Below are 17568 nucleotides of genomic sequence, written 5' to 3'. Positions count from 1 at the left end.
CCAGGGACGCTCTGAGGGAGTTCTGCCGGCCTGAGGACATCAGCCTCCTGTGGTGCTGCTCTGCCCTATTTTAGGACAACCCAGAAATAACTGAATTCTGCTGCTGGGCTGGCCACAGTGGGCTGTGGTGGGTGGAGGGCTCGCCCTGTCTCTCTGGGGTTCGGACGTCTAATTGTATATCTTAAAGCTAAAAACAAAACTCCCCTGAAAACGTAGTCTCTGTAATTACCTCTCCCTGGCAGCGTGGAGCTGGGGACTCATGCCTGAAACCCCAGGCTGGGGCGCCCTGGGGTCCTCATCACCATTTTCTGGGGGTGGTGCCTGGTCCTGTGGGAGGGGGAGTCTGGGCCCAGGCCTTGAATCAGGGAGATGAGGGGCCACACCCCCTTTTGCTTTTGACCAGCCCTTCTAACCTCACACCCTTTACTCATTTTTCAGTTTAAATTTCAGTTATAGAAATGATTCTTGGACAGAAATGAAGATGGCCCTGGTGTCCCTCATCACCCTAGCAGGCCTGCTGTGAGCTCCCTCCTTCCTTTGACCATTGTCCCCTCATGCCAGCGTGCCGATGAACAAGCCCCTCGCCTGGGAGCCCGGACTCCAGGGTTCTGGATGCCTCCTCTCTGGGCTTGGCTACGTCATCTTTACGGTTCTGCTTTCCATCCTGGCCTGAGCCACATCGGCAGGGCGAGCCGTGGGGACACCCAGTCCTGTGTTTTCTTAACAAACGTCTTATTTATGATTTTTCTTCATAGATGCTCATTGGTTTTAATTCTTTGACGCTTCCTCTCTTTCTAAGACAGGCGCTCACTGTGCCTCCTGTCATTGCAGATGGACGTGAAGGGTGAGGGTGCCCAGGCAGGCCGGGTCCCTGTCCCCTGGGCCCACGGTCCATCAAGGTCACAGTGGTGTGAGGTGGCCCTCAGCTTTCAGGGTCCTAGTCACCCTTCAGGTGGGCATGGGGCCGCTGCTATTCCTGGGGGTCATTCCCCACAGTGGCTTTGTGGCCTCAGACCTCACGGCAACGCTGAGCCCTCCCAGAGTTCATTTCTCCCTGAGTCGTGCTTTTGAAAGAAGCCATATTGGTAGTTCCAGTTCAGAAGGAAAAGAAAAGGACACAATTCCCCTCCCCTCGTCTCTTCTGTGCTCCCCTACCTACCTGTGCACCCATGGGCGCCCATGATTGCTGGCACCGCTCCACGGTTTGGAAGCTGGGCGCCGAGATCCCCTCTCCGGCCTCCCTCCCAGCACCCACGCCCCTCGCTTACTCAGCTCCGGCCACGCTGGCCTCCTGGTGCTTCAGTAAGCCTGTCTGGCCTCTCTGGGGTGGCTGGCCCTCCTGCCCGGGCTGCTTCTCCCCCAGGGCGTGGGTCACTGCCTCACCTGCTTCAGCTCTTTACTCAGATGTCCCCTTCCCTGGTCCCCGTCCCTCACGCTCTCCCCACCTGGGCCCTGCCTGCCGCCTCGCCTGTTTCCTTTTTCCTCCATAGCACTTAACTGCCATGTGGTGTGTGTTTGCCTCATTTTGTCAGTCTCCTGCCCGCGGCCAGACTAAGCCCCCCGAAGGCAGGAATTTCAGTTTTGTTCACTATTTATATCCCCAGGGCCTTCAGCAGTACCTGGCAGCTACTAAGTGCTTACTAAAAGGTTCACAGTGAATCAAGCTCCTGAGATTTCCACAAACCTGGCCTGGCCAGCTCCCACTTGGGTTCATGGCCTCCTGCTTGGCATCCTTATTCCTGCCTTTTTTATGAACACCCCTCCCCTGCCCCAGAGCCTGGGTTCCTCTCCCTCCAATGCCCCTGTCCTGAGCCTGGTGGGACTCCCTCTCTCCAGGGCCAGATCCTGGCTGTGTCATCTCTGGTTCTGTGACCTGGGCTCCAGACTGGCCCCTGCTCGTCACAGCTCTGCTGCTGGGGGTGAGTTGGCCTCTCTGAGCCTCACCTTCGCCACCTGCGAAGCGGGTATGGTGACACCCACCTTTCAGTGTTGAGGAGTGCCAGGTGGCACACAGTAGGCCTTCGGGAAAGGGCTGCTGCTGGGGCATTTATTTTACCCTTGCCATGACCTCCTGGGCTGGACCGGGGTGGGGCTGTGAGCCTCGTCCCGTGGGAGTGGTGGCATTTAATCGTGTGTGTTTAGAGCCCTGTGGAAACAACGGGGAGGCTCAGCGCTGATCCCGTGAGCCCTGCCCCGGCCCATCTTCCTGTGGAGGGAGAGGAAGGTGCCTGTTACCTGAGCCTGGGAGGGCAACGGGTGGCCCCACCTGGCAGGCCCACAGGAACCCGGAGAGGGCCTCAGGCTTCCTGGCCCGCGTTCCCAGGGCAGACTCACAAAGGGGAAGGGAGAGAGCCTTCAATCCCAGACACTAATCCTAATGCCTCTGGGTGTTTCGACATGCCCAACACTGTGAGCTTCCTCCTCAGGTCTCCAGCAACTGCTTCCAAGTCCTGGGCTGAGCTGAGTGGAGGGGGGGGTGGAGATCTGAGGGCCCGTGTGGGAGCCATGGCTACCCCCCAGATCCCCCCTTTAGGCTTGGGCCTCTGGCTACTCGGGAAATGTTTCTGCTCTTTTTGGCCTTCCACCCACCTACTCTGGGGTTGCTCTCTGCCTCTGCCTCAAGCCAATGTGGCAAGACAGAACCACCATCGGAGTACAATTCAAAGACCTCACCATGGCCCTTGAGGTCGCGCATGACACCTAACCCCCTTCACCCTCCCCAGCCACATCCCCTCTGCTTTCCTCCCCAGTCCTATTCAGCCACTTGCTCCAGGCCACTTTTCCATTTGCCAAGCATGTTTCTACCTCAGGGCCTTTGCATTTGCTGTTCATGCATCTGGACAGCTCTCCCCAGTCTTCATGTCTTTGCTCCGCATGCTGGCCCTGCTCAGATGTCACTGCCTTCGGCGTTCCCCAGCCATCTGCTTGAAGTAGCAGCCCTCACCTTCTTATCTTTTCTCAGCAGTCCTGACCCACCTTCCCCTCTGTTTTCTCCGTGTTTCTCTCTTTACCTCACCTATCGTGTTGTTTGGTCTTTCACCTGTTCGAAGCGTGCACTTCAGTGGTTTTTAGTCAATGCACAGAGTTGTGCAGCCGTCGGCGTCGTCCCTTTTAGAATATTTTCATCACCCCGAAGAGACCCCATACCCATTAGCAGTCACTCCGCATTTCCTCCCGACTCCCCCAGCCCCTGGCAGTCACTAGTCTTTCTGTCTCTTAGGGATTTGCCCATTCTGGACGTTTCCTATAAGTGGGATCACACAATACGTAGTTCTTTGTGACTGGCTTCTCTCACTTAGCATTTTCCAAGGTTGAGCCACATTTTAGCAGATATCAGGGCTTTGTTTCTTTTGACTGCTGAATCATACATACCCCGTCGTGTATGGAGGCATTCACCGGTTGGTGGACATTCAAGTTGCTTTCACTTTTTGGCTATTACGAAGACTGTGGACATACGTTTCATTTCTCTTGGATATACACCTAGGAGTAGCATTGCTGAGTCCTAAGGTAACTCTGTGTTAAACCTTTCTGGGCAGTGCCCAGACGATTTCCCAGAGTGGCCACACCCCCTTATGCTCTGACCAGCAGCGTGAGGGCTCCTATTTCCCCTCGCCAGCTTCTGTTATGATCAGTCTTGATTATAGCCTTCCTAGTGCGTGCAAAATGGTCACTCATTATAGTTTTGATTTGTGTTTCCCTGATGGCTAATGATGCTGAGCATCTTCTCCTGTGCTTACTGGCCACTTGTGTATCTTCTTTGGAGAGATGTGTGTTCAGATCATTTGCCCATTTTTAAATTGGGTTGTGTTTTACCGGTCGGTTCTAAGTGCCCTTTATATATTGTTAGCAGCAAGTCCCTTGTTATATGTAGGGTCTGCAAATATTTTCCTTCATTCTGTGGGCTGTCTTCTCCCTCTCTTGATGGTGTTCTGTGAGTCACAAAAAAGGTTAATTTTTATAAAGTTCAGTATTTCTTTTTTTTTTTTTTTAATTTTTATTTATTTATTTGACAGAGAGAGACACAGCGAAAGGGGGAACACAAGCAGGGGGAGGGGGAGAGGGAGAAGCAGGCTTCCCACCGAGCAGGGAGCCTGATGCGGGGCTTGATCCCAGGACCCTGGGATCATGACCTGAGCCGAAGGCAGACGCTGAACGACTGAGCCACCCAGGGGCCCCTAAAGTTTAGTATTTCTATTTTTTCCTTTGTCACCTATTCTTTGGGCATCATACCTGAGAAACTGTTGTCTAATCCTAGAGCACAAAGAGTTATCCTGTATTTTTTTCTAAGAATTTTGTAATTTTAGCTCTTATACTTAGGTCTTTGATCTCTGTTGAGTTAGTTACAGTATACTGTATGAGAAATGGGTCCTCCTTCATTCTTTTGCATGTGAATATCTCATTGTCCTAGCAACTTTTGTTAAAAAGACCTTCTCCCCTCCCTTCCCCCATCCTTTTGAAAATCAATCGACCATAAGTGTGAAGGTTTATTTCTGAACTCTTAATTCCATTCCAGTGATCTATGTGTCTGTCCTTACGCCGAAACCATCCTTCCTTGATTATGGTAGCTTTGTAGAAGTTTTGTAGTCAAAGACGTGAATCCTTTATGTTCTCTTCTACTTTTTCTAGATGCTTTGACTATTCTGGACCCTTAAATTTCCAAGGTTTAGAATCAATTTATCAAATTTCTTCTTTTTTTTTTTTTAAAGTTCAGTTCCATGTTTTTGTTTTTGTTTTTTTTTTAAAGATTTTATTTATTTATTCATGAGAGACAGAGAGAAACAGAGGGAGAAGCAGGCTCCCAAGGAGCGGGAAGCCCGATGCGGGACTCGATCCCAGGACCCTGGGATCATGACCTGAGCCGAAGGCAGACGCTTAACCATCTGAGCCACCCAGGCGCCCAATTTATCAAATTTCTACAAAGAAGCCAGCCGAGATTGTGTTGAATTTTTAGATCAATTTGGGAGTATTGTCCTACCAGCATTAGATCTTTGGAAACATGACTGTGGGATGGGATGTCTTTCCATTTACTTAGATCTTCTTTAATTTTTTTCGGTAATGTTTCCTAGTTTTCCAGAACATATATTTTGTACTTCATTTGTTAAATGTAGTCCTGCTTATTTTATTCTTTTTGATGCTGTTGTGAATGGAATTATTTCCTTCATTTGATTGTGGATGTTCACTAGGATACAGAAATAATTGATTTTTGTATATTGCTCGTGTATCCTGAAACCTTGCCAAACTCTTGTAGTCTGATAGTTTTTAGTGGCTTCTTTCTGATTTTCTACATACAAGATCAGAGTATCTGCCAGGAGAGAGAATTCTAGTTCTCCCCTTCCACTGCTTTTTCTTGTTTGCCTGACCTCATTTTTCTCCTCCCACCACAGTGTAAGTTGGTCACTGCTGGGGTCCCTGGGCATAGAACAGGGGTGGCACGTGTTTGAATGAATGGATGGACCCAGCAAGGTTGGGTCCGGTGATGCTCCCAGCCCAGAGCTGCAGCTCCTCCCTTGACACCTGATCCTGACAGGGTCCCTGTCCCTCTCTGCTGGTGGTTGGGCACTCTTCTTCCTCCCCCTCATCTCTAGCCCTCACATTTTCTGCTTGTCCTCAGTCTTGGGGCTGCAGGGAGTTGCTGGAGTCCCCCGTGTCTTTATCAGACGAGACATGTCATTTTTTTTTTTTTTTTTAAAGATTTTATTTATTTGACCGAGAGAGACAGCGAGAGAGGGAACACAAGCGGGGGAGTGGGAGAGGGAGAAGCAGGCTTCCCGTGGAGCAGGGAGCCCGATGCGGGGCTCGATCCCAGGACCCTGGGATCACGACCCCAGCCGAAGGCAGACGCTTAACGACCGAGCCACCCAGGTGCCCCAGGACAAGACACATCTTGCAGACCTCCCCAGGCCAGGCCCTTCGCGGGGCTTGCGGATGCTCCCAGGTGCCCACGAATGAGTGGGTGGTGTTCCTGTTTTACCCCTGAGGGTGGAGAGGTCAAGCCCTGGTTGAGTCATTCAGTGATGTGAGGGCTGTGAGCCCAGGTCTGCCTGACTCGTGTCCTGTTGGCCCTTGTCACAGCCCTGGCAGGATGTGGGAGAAGCCTTGTGTGGAGCCGGCAGGGGGCTCCTCATAGTGGCTCGGCTCAGGGGAGGCGAGGCCAAGGAAACCAAAAGTATATGTTTGTTCCTCACTGATGCTGATTCCTCTGCCTGGTACTGTCTCCCCCACTGGCTACGCCCCTCTCTTCATTCCCATTTGAGCTTAAATGTCACCTCCCTGCGACCAGTCACCTACTCTGACTCACCCTTTGCCTCCACCCTCTCCTGGTGACACTGAGTCATCCCTGGGGTAACTGTCAGTGTCGATCTGTGAATAAAGTCCCCTGCAGAGCGCTGTGCCTGACTTGTACTTGGCACTCGGAGACGTGGGTGCGTGTCTCAGGGACATGGCTGGGCACCGCTGGCCCGGAAACCCCGGTGGGTTCTGCTGCCAGGCTTTTCCAGGCTCTGTGGCCTGTGAACCAAGGTGATGGCTGAACGCTTTGACTGTAGTTGGATAGTCCTGGGATCAAATCCTGCATTGTCAGTTACTGGGGATGTGGTGGTCTGGGGGCCTGTTGGAGAGAGAGGTTGCTGTCTGAGGCTGTGTGAGAAGCAGATGATGCCCCATTTGTGCTGACCCTCTCCCCTCAGGCCCCAGTCTGGCAGTTAACCTGTGATCCTGGGGTCCCCTTCCTCAGCTGTCCAACGCGGCCATTCCTGTTAGATGGGATGATGGGGCAGCAGATACCGTCTCTCACGCCGCCCCTTCCCTTCCGTGGCCACCCCTTCCTGAACACGGGCTCTGCCAGGCGGCCGGTGGGGGGGACAGGGAGCTGCGCGGGGCCGTGGAATTTGTCACTGCCATCCCAGATCCTGCTGAGCAGCTGCGAGAGGCTGGGTGAGTGCTCCCCGAGGCTCCACTTGCTACCAGGGCACAAAGCATTTCCCTGTTAAGGGGGTGCTGACTTTTTCAGTGTGGCAACCCCCCCACCCCGGCACAGAAAGAACTTGGGCTGAAGACCAGCTCCCCACTTAGGAAGCTGAGGACCCCAAGTTGGTGTCTCAGGCTGGTATGGTGAGAGTGAAGTGTGTGGCACTGGGAACCCACTGCTCGGGTTCAAGTCCCTGTTCTGCTGTGCGTGCGGTGGGCCTCTGGCCAGGGTCTTAGCCTCAGCTCCTGGGGTCTGTGAATGTGGGATTGTCCTAATGGTAGTAGCTGTCCCAGACAGTTGCTGGAAGGATTGGCGTGATCGTGGGTCTCTGGCCCTTGGAGCAGCAGCGCTAAAGTGCCGGGAGTGCTGTCTGGCACAGGGGAAGCGTGATACGAGCCTTAGATGCTGTTATTGTTACTGCTAACATTGTTGTTGTTGTTAGTGGTAAAGAAAGGGTCTCTGCAGCCAGGCAGCCCTGAGCGGAAGGCCAGCTGTTTCCTAAGGGGACGACACCAGGCAGTTTACCTCGCTTTTCATCTGTAAAGTGGGCTCTGGGGCCAGTTTGAGAAGACTGTTGTGAGGGTCGATTGACTGGCCAGAGGTCAGGGAGGTAATGGCAGAGGAAGGAGCCCCCCAAAGCCACAGAACAAGGGGAGGGGGCAGCGCTGGAAGCAGAGGCAAGGAGTAGCCTCCCCTCTGCTTGACCCCACCCCTACCTTGTGTTTTTTCATTTTTTATTACTTTTTTGTTTTGTTTTGTTTTATAACACTTACACAAGCATGTCCTTTTTATGAAAATACAGTCACTTTGTGATACAAAGTAAAAACAAGAGCTCTGCTCCTCCTCCTATCCCCTCCCTAAAGGCCGGTCCTGTCCTTGATACCTGTGTTGACCTGCCTGCTTGTGTTCACCTGTCTGTCTGCCCTGCAGGGAGGAGGTGCAGGAGAACTGCGTGCGGTGGCGGAAGAGGTTCACCTTCGTGTGTAAGATGAGTGCCAACCCGGCCACCGGCCTGCTGGACCCCTGCATCTTCCGCGTGTCGGTGCGCAAGGTGAGGCTGGGCTTTGGGGCTGGGGCTGGGGGCTGCGGGCCCAAGGCCAACGCAGGGGTGTGAGGCCACTGATCCAGTGGCTTTAGCCCCATCTCCTGACCTGTCCCCTCCAGCGGGCAAGGAGTGAGTCACTCTGCTCCTTGGCTTGACTTACCCCAGCAGTCAGATTCGGGGTGGGGGGAGTGCCGGGGATGCATGAGGTCCCTTGGATTCCCTAGTCACACTGCTGCTTCTGTCTGTCTCCCTGCAGGAGCTGAAAGGCGGGAAGGCTTATTCCAAGGTGAGTGGGGCTGTGAAGGGATAGTGGGATACAGTAGGGAGAAGAGCTTCAGCCCCGTTTCTGCACCAAGTAGGAGACACTCAGCTCTGCAGGAGATGTATTCTTTCTTAGAAATATCTTTGCTGATAGGCTTTGCACTTAATACAAAGCTACCATATGCTTGTTGTAACACAAATGGTACAGAAGTTCAGAGTGAGGGATGCCGGGGTGGCTCAGTCGTTAAGCGTCTGCCTTCGGCTCGGGTCATGATCCCAGGGTCCTGGGATTGAGCCCCGCATCGGGCTCCCTGCTCAGTGGGGAGTCTGCTTCTCCCTCTCCCTCCCCCGCCGCTTGTGTTCTTTCTCTCGCTGTCTCTCTCTTTGTCAAATAAATAAATACAATATTTAAAAAAAAAAAAAAAAGTTCAGAGTGAGAAGTGCAGTTTCCACGCCTCTCCTCTGCAGACTTCCTCCCCAGACCCCATCCTTGGATTTGTTAAGGTCTTCCCGGAACTTTTTTTTTTTTTTTTAAATGTTTTATTTATTTATTCATGAAAGTCAGAGAGAGAGAGAGAGAGAGAGGCAGAGGCAGAGGGAGAAGCAGGCTCCCCGCCTAGCAGGGAGCCCGATGCGGGACTCGATCCCAGGACCCTGGGATCATGACCTGAGCCGAAGGCAGACGCCCAACCATCTGAGCCACCCAGGCGCCCCTTCCCGGAACTTTTAAGAAAAAGAAAATTATGACACACAGAGCTGCGCGTCAAACCCATTTGCATGCAGTTTAGAGGAACGGAAAATGAGCACCCGTGTGTGGACTTGTGTGCACGCAGACAGTAGGATTTTTACACCCACAAAAGGGACTTGTTCTGAACAGATTCTGCAGCGTGGTTTTCACTTGCCAGTACACCGTGGGCATGTTTTCACAGATTTCCTTTTGCTTTCTAACCGTGGCAGTGTCCCCCTGTGCTGCTGGGTGGTGGGTGCCCAGCCGGTCCTGTGCTGTGGCCCATCTGTGTTGTTGCCATCTGCTCGGCACTCACGGGGACCAGCAGGAGAAGGCGGTTCTGCAGGGGTTGGCACTGGCTCTGAATAAGCCCGCTCTGCCCTAGACCCCTTTCTCGGTGGGGACGCACAGCCCACCCTCCGTGGCCCCAGGGAGGCGGCCTGGCGGCAGGCGGTGGGCTTAGTCCGTCCGGAGGGGAAATGCCTTTGCCTCACCTCGCCCTGCGTGAAAGGCGTGTCCCTTCCCACTGACCAGAGCTCGGGAAGCTCGGTGTTCTGGGCTGTCCGCTCTGCCCCAGCCTGGGCGCTGGTGGCCCTCTCCAGAAACAGAGGGCAGGGTGGCTAGAACTGGGCTGTGGAAGGTGCCGCCAGAGTGGAAATTTCTCCTCCCGTGAAGTCACATGGGCGTGGATAGCTGCAGCCCCCACCTTCACCCAGCGGGCACTTACTAGGCTCCCAGCACGTGTCAGCCCTGCAGGCCCTTCCCTTCTGTCCTGTGATCAAACGCCCTTGACAGGCCCTGCTCCCATTCTTCAGGGAAGGAAGCTGGGGCCCAGAGGGGCAGCTAGACTGGACGCTGGTTGGGCCTCGTCTTGGGCCTGGCTCTGCTGGCTGGGCTGCCTGGGGCCCTGGGCAAGTCACTTACCCCCCGGAACCTTTGTTCTCTTCCCTGCCAAATGGGGGTCCCTCTGACTCTATGGCAGGGCTGGGATTCGGACCTGCCAAGTCTCTGATTCTGGCTTGTGTGCCCCTAAACTCTGCAGTAGAGATTTGCACGTAGTAGGTGCTCAAATGCCACCCGTTGGTTTGGCTGTTCCCCAAGACCCTAATCCCAGCACCCCCCACCTTAACTCAGTCTCCCCCCAGGTCTGGAGACCTGGCTTCTTTCGAAGGCTTTCCCAGATCCTACATCCTGTTCTCGAATGTGCTCCCACTTACCCCCGCATCCCTGGCGCCTCCCTCTGTTTCCGGGGGGCAGCCAGGTGTTCCCGCCAGCCCCTCACTCCAACCTCCGTGAGGGACTCCTGCCCGCCCCCACCCCCATACCAAGTTCCCACGGGCCTTCCCTCCCCGCTGCCTGCTGGCCTGGCGGCTCCCACAGCACGGCCTTGTGTCCCAGGGAACAATGCCTCTGTGTCACAGACAACAATGTCCTTTCATCTCCGGCGCTGCCCCAGTGCACGCTGGGACGTGGCACAAAGGGTGCTTTGTGCGGCTCAGGGATGTGAGCTCCAGACCAGCCTCTGTCCTTGGGTGCCATTATGCAACACTCAGTCTGGGCTGTGGGGCGGGCCCAGGGGATCTGCCTGCCCCTGCCCCCCCCAAGTTAACCCTTATGCTGCCCGCTGGATGCCCACACCCCCTGCAGCCTCCCACACTCTCTTCTGTCCCTCTCAGCTGGGCTTCGCCGACTTGAACCTGGCCGAATTCGCAGGCTCAGGCTCCACAGTGCGCTGCTGCCTGCTGGAGGGATATGACACGAAGAACACTCGTCAGGACAACTCCATCCTCAAGGTACCAGGGCCCTGCCACCTCTCTGCCCCCTCCCACCAAGGGGCGGGGGCCAACCTGCTCCTCATCAGAGTCCCCTGGAGGGTTGTGAAAAATACAGGTTCCCATGGGCGCCTGGGTGGCTCAGTTGGTTAAGCGACTGCCTTCGGCTCAGGTCATGATCCTGGAGTCCCAGGATCGAGTCCCGCATTGGGCTCCCTGCTCAGCAGGGGGTCTGCTTCTCTCTCTGACCCTCCTCCCTCTCATGCTCTCTCTCTCTCTCTCTTGATAAATACAGATTAAAAAAAAAAAATCTTAAAAAAAAAAAAAATACAGGTTCCCATCCCAGACACTGGGAAGATGTGGTCCCGGGGTCAGGAAACCACCCTCAGAAGCCTGGCTCTGCCACTGGCCTCAGTTTCCCCATCTTTAATCTGGGATCAGGGGGTGGATCCCAGGAGTCTCTATAAGGGTTTGATGAAATGAGCATCCCTGAGCGCTCGCCACCTCTCATCTCATGATGCCTGACAGCAGGCCCATGGGGCGTCTGTTCTTGGTCCCAGTTTAGCATGGGAGGGGGTTGAGGCACAGAGGTTAGACAGATCATCTGCCTGAGGTCACAGGCAGAGCTGACACTTGACCCCCAGCTGTTCAACTCCACGGTCCAGCTCCCAGCCATTGTCCCATGTGACATGAGGCTGCCTGGGCTTGCAGTGGAGGATCAGTGAGTGGAAGAACCTGTTGTCCCTTGACCCGGGCAAACTGAGGGTGGCTGTTCCTAGAGCCCAGCTGCGTGCAGCCTTCCAGTGGCCGGGGCAGCTCCCTCCCTCCAGGCAGCTGGCTCTCGGCCCTTTTAGGACGGAGGTATCTGGGCATCCGCCGCTGCCAGCACACCTCTCTTCCCTGTCCCCCACCCTTCCACCTGGCTGAGAAAACAGTCTTGTCCTAACCACACCTCTACAAGCTGACCCAGCGGGAGCGTCTTGTGCCTGAAGCAGAGCCAGGCAGCAGGTGACGGACAGGGGCTCTGCAGCCTCCTGGACCCTTCACAGAGGGAACCAGAGGCATCCAAAAAGGTCCAGGCTAATTTTGGTGGGGGCTAGGGCCTTTCGGTCTTGCCCCAGTGGCCCTGTGTACCCCTAGGCAAATCGCGGCATGAGGGGGATGCAGGTGGCCTCAGCTGCAAGGTCAGCTTCCCCACGTCCTGTCTGCCTGTGGGCCATCACTTCCCTTGAGTCTGTGTCTGAGTGCTGCTTCCCTCGTCTACAGCCTGGGGCCATCACCTACTTGTAGGCTGCTGTCACAGCCAAATGAAATCATTAAAAAAAAACCAGGGCGCCTGGGTGGCTCAGTTGGTTAAGCGACTGCCTTCGGCTCAGGTCATGATCCTGGAGTCCCGGGATCGAGTCCCACATCGGGCTCCCTGCTCAGCGGGGAGTCTGCTTCTCCGTCTGACCCTCCTCCCTCTCCTGCTCTCTGTCTCTCATTCTCTCTCTCTCAAATAAATAAATAAAATCTTTAAAAAAAAAAAAAACAAACAAACCAAAAAACCTCAGGAGGCGCCTGGCTGCTCAGTCAGTAGAACATGCGACTCTTGATCTCATGGTCATGAATTCAAGCTCCAAGGTTGGACGTAGAGTTTACTACAAAAATGGGGGCTGGGGGGCTCCTGGGTGGCTCAGTTGGTTAAGCATCAGACTCTTGGTTTCGGCTCAGGTCATGATCTCTCAGGGTCGTGGGATTGAGCCCCATGTCAGGCTCCACCGTGGGCTTGGAGTCAGCTTGAGTTTCTCTCTCCCTCTGCCCCTTCCCTGCTCATGTACATTCTCTCTAAAATAAATAAATCTTAAAAAAAAAAGTCTCCGCTCAGTGATCTCCATTTTTGTCCGTGGTGGCACTGGGATATGAGCATCCGTTTCCTGTCGCTCCATCTCAGCCCAGACTTGGGGACCCAACCCTGCCTTGTTTGGGCCATTGCCAAAATCTCTGCCCAAGTGGATGTTGAATTTCTGATGGCTTCTTGCTTTACTTTACTGAACTAACTTTCACCATACCTCCACCCTCCATGTTGGACTCTGTGCAGTCCATCTCCCACCCCTGCCCCCTGGGTTATACCTGGTGAACCCCCTCCCCACTAGGTGGGCTTTGTGAGCCTCCCTCCTGCCTGCCTGCCATATGGAGCTCGTGTGCCCTCGCTCGCTCTTAGGCTGTGAGCAGGCCCTGAGGCTGGAGAGGGACTGTGGCCCCTCTCCTAGTTGCGGTTCTAGAATAACAGTAGCTAACTTCTTCTGCTGGTGCTGTGTGCTGGGCGCTGAGCCATGCAAAGCCTCATCTCCCCTAGTCCTCTCCACTATCCCAGGAGGCAGGTGTCAGGATTGGTCCTATCCTCCACCCAAGGAGACGGGCTCAGTGCATTTAGATGGCTTCCCCAGGTCCAGCAAGGGGCAGAGATGGGATCAGAGCCCAGCCCCTCGGAAGCCAGAGCAGAGGGGCCACTGGGAGGCACCTGGGCTGCAGGTGGGTGTGGTATGGCTGATTTCTCCCTCTGTGCAGGTCACCATCGGAATGCTCCTGCTCTCCGGAGACCCCTGCTTTAAGACGTGAGTGTGGGTGCAGGCTGGGAGGGTGCTACACAGGGACTCTTCCCTCCTCCGGGCTCTTGGGCTCCCCTGTCTTTGACCCCGAACGTGGGGCATCCCAGTCACAGCCATCTGTCCTCCCAAGGCCACCGTCCACCGCCAAGTCCATCTCCATTCCGGGTCAGGACTCCTCCCTGCAGCTGACGCGCAAGGGCGGTGGGACCAGCGGCAGCGGCAGCGGCTCCCGGCCCCCCAAGGCGAGGCCCACCATCCTCAGCTCAGGTACCATTCCCCTCCTGCCCTCCCTGCTCCTCCCCGTGGCCCAAGGCTCATCTCCGTATCCCCAGGTCCCCAGGGGGTTGCTTGCTGAGAAGACAGGTGGTGGGATGGTGTTTACGCCCGTCCATGCCTCCACTAGGCCCACGTCTGAGCCCTTCCCACATGCTGGGCCCCAAGATCACAGCGGTGCCCTGACCTTGAGGCCCCGTCTTGCAGGAGAGACAGGAGTCAATCAGGCAGTAAATGAGTCCACAGCACCTACAGGTGTGACAGGAGCGGTGACAGGCATGAAGAGGTGGCACTTGAGCTGAATCTGAGCTGTGGGGGGCAGTGTTCCTGGCAGAGGGATGTGCTGTGAGCTCTCACTCTCCCACTGGCTGCGCCGCCAGGACTGGCCCGTTGTGTGTGCCCAGTCTCGGCATCCTCCCCTGACTAAGGGGACAGAAACCATAAACCACAGCCCGGGTGGCCGTGGAGCTGAGCTGAGCACACGTGTGTGCCTTGCCTGGCACACAGTACGAACTCCATGTATTTCCCAGCGCTGGGTTTCTACTAAATTGTCATTATTATGAACGTTATAAAAAATGCAAACGTCTGAGGGTGCCTGGTGGCTCAGTCGTTAAGCGTCTGCCTTTGGTTCAAGTCATGATCCCAGGGTCCTGGGATCGAGCCCCGCATCGGGCTCCCTGCTCAGCGGGAAGCCTGCTTCTCCCTCCCCCACTCCCCCAGCTCGTGTTCCCTCTCTTGCTGTGTCTCTCTCTGTCAAATAAATAAAATCTTAAAAATAATGCAAACATCGGGGCGCCTGGGTGGCTCAGTTGGTTAAGCGACTGCCTTCGGCTCAGGTCATGATCCTGGAGTCCCGGGATCGAGTCCCGCATCGGGCTCCCTGCTCGGCAGGGGGTCTGCTTCTCCCTCTGACCCTCTTCCCTCTCGTGCTCTCTGTCTCTCATTCTCTCTCTCAAATAAAAAAAAAAAAAGAAAAATCTTAAAAAAAAAAAAAAATAATGCAAACATCTGAACCCCCAGAGGAGACCTCATGGAGATTAAGATAGGAGGTGCTACAGGGGAAGGCTCCAGCCTCCCCTGCCACGCTGGGTCTAGAGGTGGGGCCCCCATACTCCGTCCCTGGGGGGTGAGCTCGGCGTTGGGAGGCAGACTGCCCCCGAGCTGATGAGTCACCCTAATTTGCACCACGAGAGCAGTTAGAGAGGGTGCGGGGCCTCCGGCATCTCAGCGGATGTTTGCGGAGCGATTCTGCCCCCAGGACGGCTGGGAGCAGTGAGGGCCCTGACCTCCCATTTTTCCTGTAGCTCAGCCAGGTAAGGCCCGGAGCTGAAAGCTGGGGGTGCCTCAGCCTGGTGACTGCTCATGAAAACCAGGGCTTCCAAACACCACTGCTCTCTCCAGCTTCTGGCGGGGGGGCGGTGAGGGACACCAGGCCACCCCAGCATAGATGGTGTGTTCTTCTCTGAGGAGGGGAATGGTTGAGATGAGTTATTCCTATGACAAGAACTGGTGGGCCCAGAGTGGATCCCCTGGGTCCCTTGCGCCTCCTGCTGGCGAGTGCCGGGAAGTTTGTTTCGAAGTTGGGCTCATGGGTGACTTGGGACAGGACTGTTGCCACTCCCCATTCCCCTTATTCCTTCCACTCCAGCCACACTGACCTAAACTCATTCAAGCCTCAGGCCTTTGCTTCTGCTCTTCCTCTGTTTGGAAGGCCCTTTTCCTGATGCCTTCTGTGGCTTGTTCCCTCCCAAGCCTCCTGAAGGCCTCCCAGTAAGGCGACCTCCTCAGAGAAGTCTTCCCTGATCCCAGACTGGGTCAGACCCCCATCCACACTGCTCCCTGCTCTGTACTGCTCACCTCAGTTGTGGTTAATTGTGGGTCATTTTTGGTTCAACGTTCTCCCTTCCCGCTGGCCTGGGACCCCCCATCTCCTATTTACAGCGCCCAGCGGAGTGCCCCGTGCAGAGGACGTCCTCAGATATTTGTGGAATGAACAAACCTGGGCCGCGGGGGTGGACTGCGGTGGGAGCAGGGCCTCAGGTTTTTGTCTGTTAAATGGGAAACACAGAGCTTACCCTCCCCCGGCCCCCACCTCCCACCCTCGCCGACTCCAGGCCGGCCCGCTGCTAAGCCTGCCGTCTCCCCGCTCCCCAGGGGTGCCGGAGGAGGCCGAACAGAACCTGTCCAGCCCCGAGGAGGTGTTCCACTCCGGCCACTCCCGCAACTCCAGCTATGCTAGCCAGCAGTCCAAGATCTCTGGTGAGTGCCCGCCTGGCCCCGTGCCCGTGGCCTTTCGCACCCCTGGCCGCCCCCCCGCCCCCCGCCCGTAACGAGCCTCCCCGAATGCCCAGCAGGCTACAGCACGGAGCACTCCCGCTCCTCCAGCCTCTCAGACTTGACGCACCGCCGCAACACGTCCACCAGCAGCAGCACCTCCGGCGGCCTCAGCATGACTGTGGAGGGCCCCGAGGGCAGCGAGCGGGAGCACCGGCCCCCTGAGAAGCCCCCGCGGCCGCCACGGCCCCACCTGTCCGACCGCTCGTTCCGGTGAGCACGCCGGCCCCATGCTCCTGGGGGCTCCCTGAACCTCTGCTCCTTTACTCGTAGCATGGGGACAGCAAGGTCCCGCTCAGAGGGCTGGATGGTGACGATTCAGCCAGTGGGTGGACCTGAAGGGCACAGCCTGGGCCGGGCAGGCACACGCTGTTGTGTGTGGCTTAGGGACCTAAGTCCCCCGTTTACACGCAGTGCGGCCTCTCAGGCTAAGGTTAGGTAACCTCCCGGGGCCTCCAGGTCCTCATCCATAAAACCGGGTCACGGCACTGCCCTGGGGGCTGAGTGAGGGTCAAAAGAGTGCGACTGGGAATAGGTCCTCACGCGCACTCAGAGCAGCCTGAGCTGTAGGTGCTCCCCACTGTCATCCTTGTACCTGTCCCCGGCCCGACCGCTGTGACTCTGCCCTGACCCACTCCAGGCGGAAGAAGGACTCTGTGGAGAGCCACCCGACCTGGGTGGATGACACTCGGATCGACGCGGACGACATCGTGGAGAAGATCATGCAAAGCCAGGACTTTACGGATGGCAGCAACACTGAGGGTGAGCTGCCCGTGTGGGGAGGCCTGGGGGACAGTGCTACCTGCTCCGGAGCCGCCCCGGCTGCCCCTGCCCCACTCAGCTTCCGTCCCCGCCTGTGTCCCCACAGACAGCAATCTCCGGCTGTTTGTGAGCCGTGATGGCTCCGCCACGCTGAGCGGCATCCAGCTGGCAAACAGGTAGGGGTCGCGGTTTGGGGTTGGGTCACTAGGGTGGCCTTGGGGCACGCCGCTGAGAGCACGGTCTCGACAGATGCTGACCTGGCTTTGAATAGCAGTTCTGCCCACCACAGTGTCACCTTGGACCACTCACTTCTCTCTGAACCTCAGTTTCCCTGTCTGTCAAATGGCATGGGCCACCCTGTCTCACCTAGAAGCCTGGGGTTGGTTCTAAGGGTAGCTTGGAAAGTGCCTAACACAGGGCTCGGCCACACGGCGCGGGCTTCATCCGTCTTTGTTTGGGACCCTGCTTTTCCCTTCCTTCTGGATCTGGGAACCCCTAAAAATGATGATGATGACTCATTTTATTTGTTGAATAAATATTTATTGCGCACCAGCCACACACCAAGCACTGAGCTAGGTGCCGGGGATACAGCAGTGAGCAACGCGGATTTGTGCTTGTGTGATGTTTACCTGTGAGGGTGTGGTAGGCTGAACCTGGTGCTTCCACTCTACAGTTTGTAGCATGTTTCCTGGCTTGTGAGTGAGGCAGTGAGTAGAGGAGCTCCCTCTGTGCAGGGCTGTGCTGAAGCCTTTCCCCCTGTTCCCCTGGGCTGGCCAGGAAAGTGCGCATTTCACATCCAAGGGCGGCGGGGGCGGGGAGGGGGTGTGTGGATGGAG

General features: G+C 55.9%; 1 protein-coding gene across 2 annotated transcripts in view; it reads left to right on the top strand.

Moving 5' to 3' along the window:
• Positions 1 to 17568, top strand: part of FAM102A (family with sequence similarity 102 member A) — a 35603-nt gene that overhangs the window by 14160 nt on the left and 3875 nt on the right. Inside the window, exons 2-10 of one of the 2 annotated variants that reach the window (XM_021691502.2) lie at positions 7898 to 8018; positions 8269 to 8298; positions 10677 to 10793; positions 13323 to 13369; positions 13494 to 13630; positions 15791 to 15895; positions 15991 to 16183; positions 16611 to 16732; positions 16839 to 16908. In XM_021691502.2, coding sequence (XP_021547177.1) covers positions 7898 to 8018; positions 8269 to 8298; positions 10677 to 10793; positions 13323 to 13369; positions 13494 to 13630; positions 15791 to 15895; positions 15991 to 16183; positions 16611 to 16732; positions 16839 to 16908 — 942 coding nt within the window. Of the gene's footprint in view, positions 1 to 7897; positions 8019 to 8268; positions 8299 to 9839; positions 10794 to 13322; positions 13370 to 13493; positions 13631 to 15790; positions 15896 to 15990; positions 16184 to 16610; positions 16733 to 16838; positions 16909 to 17568 lie in introns of those variants that run through there. The other variant, XM_044920632.1, reaches the window with a different exon arrangement.

This window comes from Neomonachus schauinslandi, chromosome 13 (assembly GCF_002201575.2).
Source record: "Neomonachus schauinslandi chromosome 13, ASM220157v2, whole genome shotgun sequence".
Lineage (NCBI taxonomy): Eukaryota > Metazoa > Chordata > Mammalia > Carnivora > Phocidae > Neomonachus > Neomonachus schauinslandi.
This window is presented reverse-complemented; position numbering and strand designations above follow the sequence as displayed.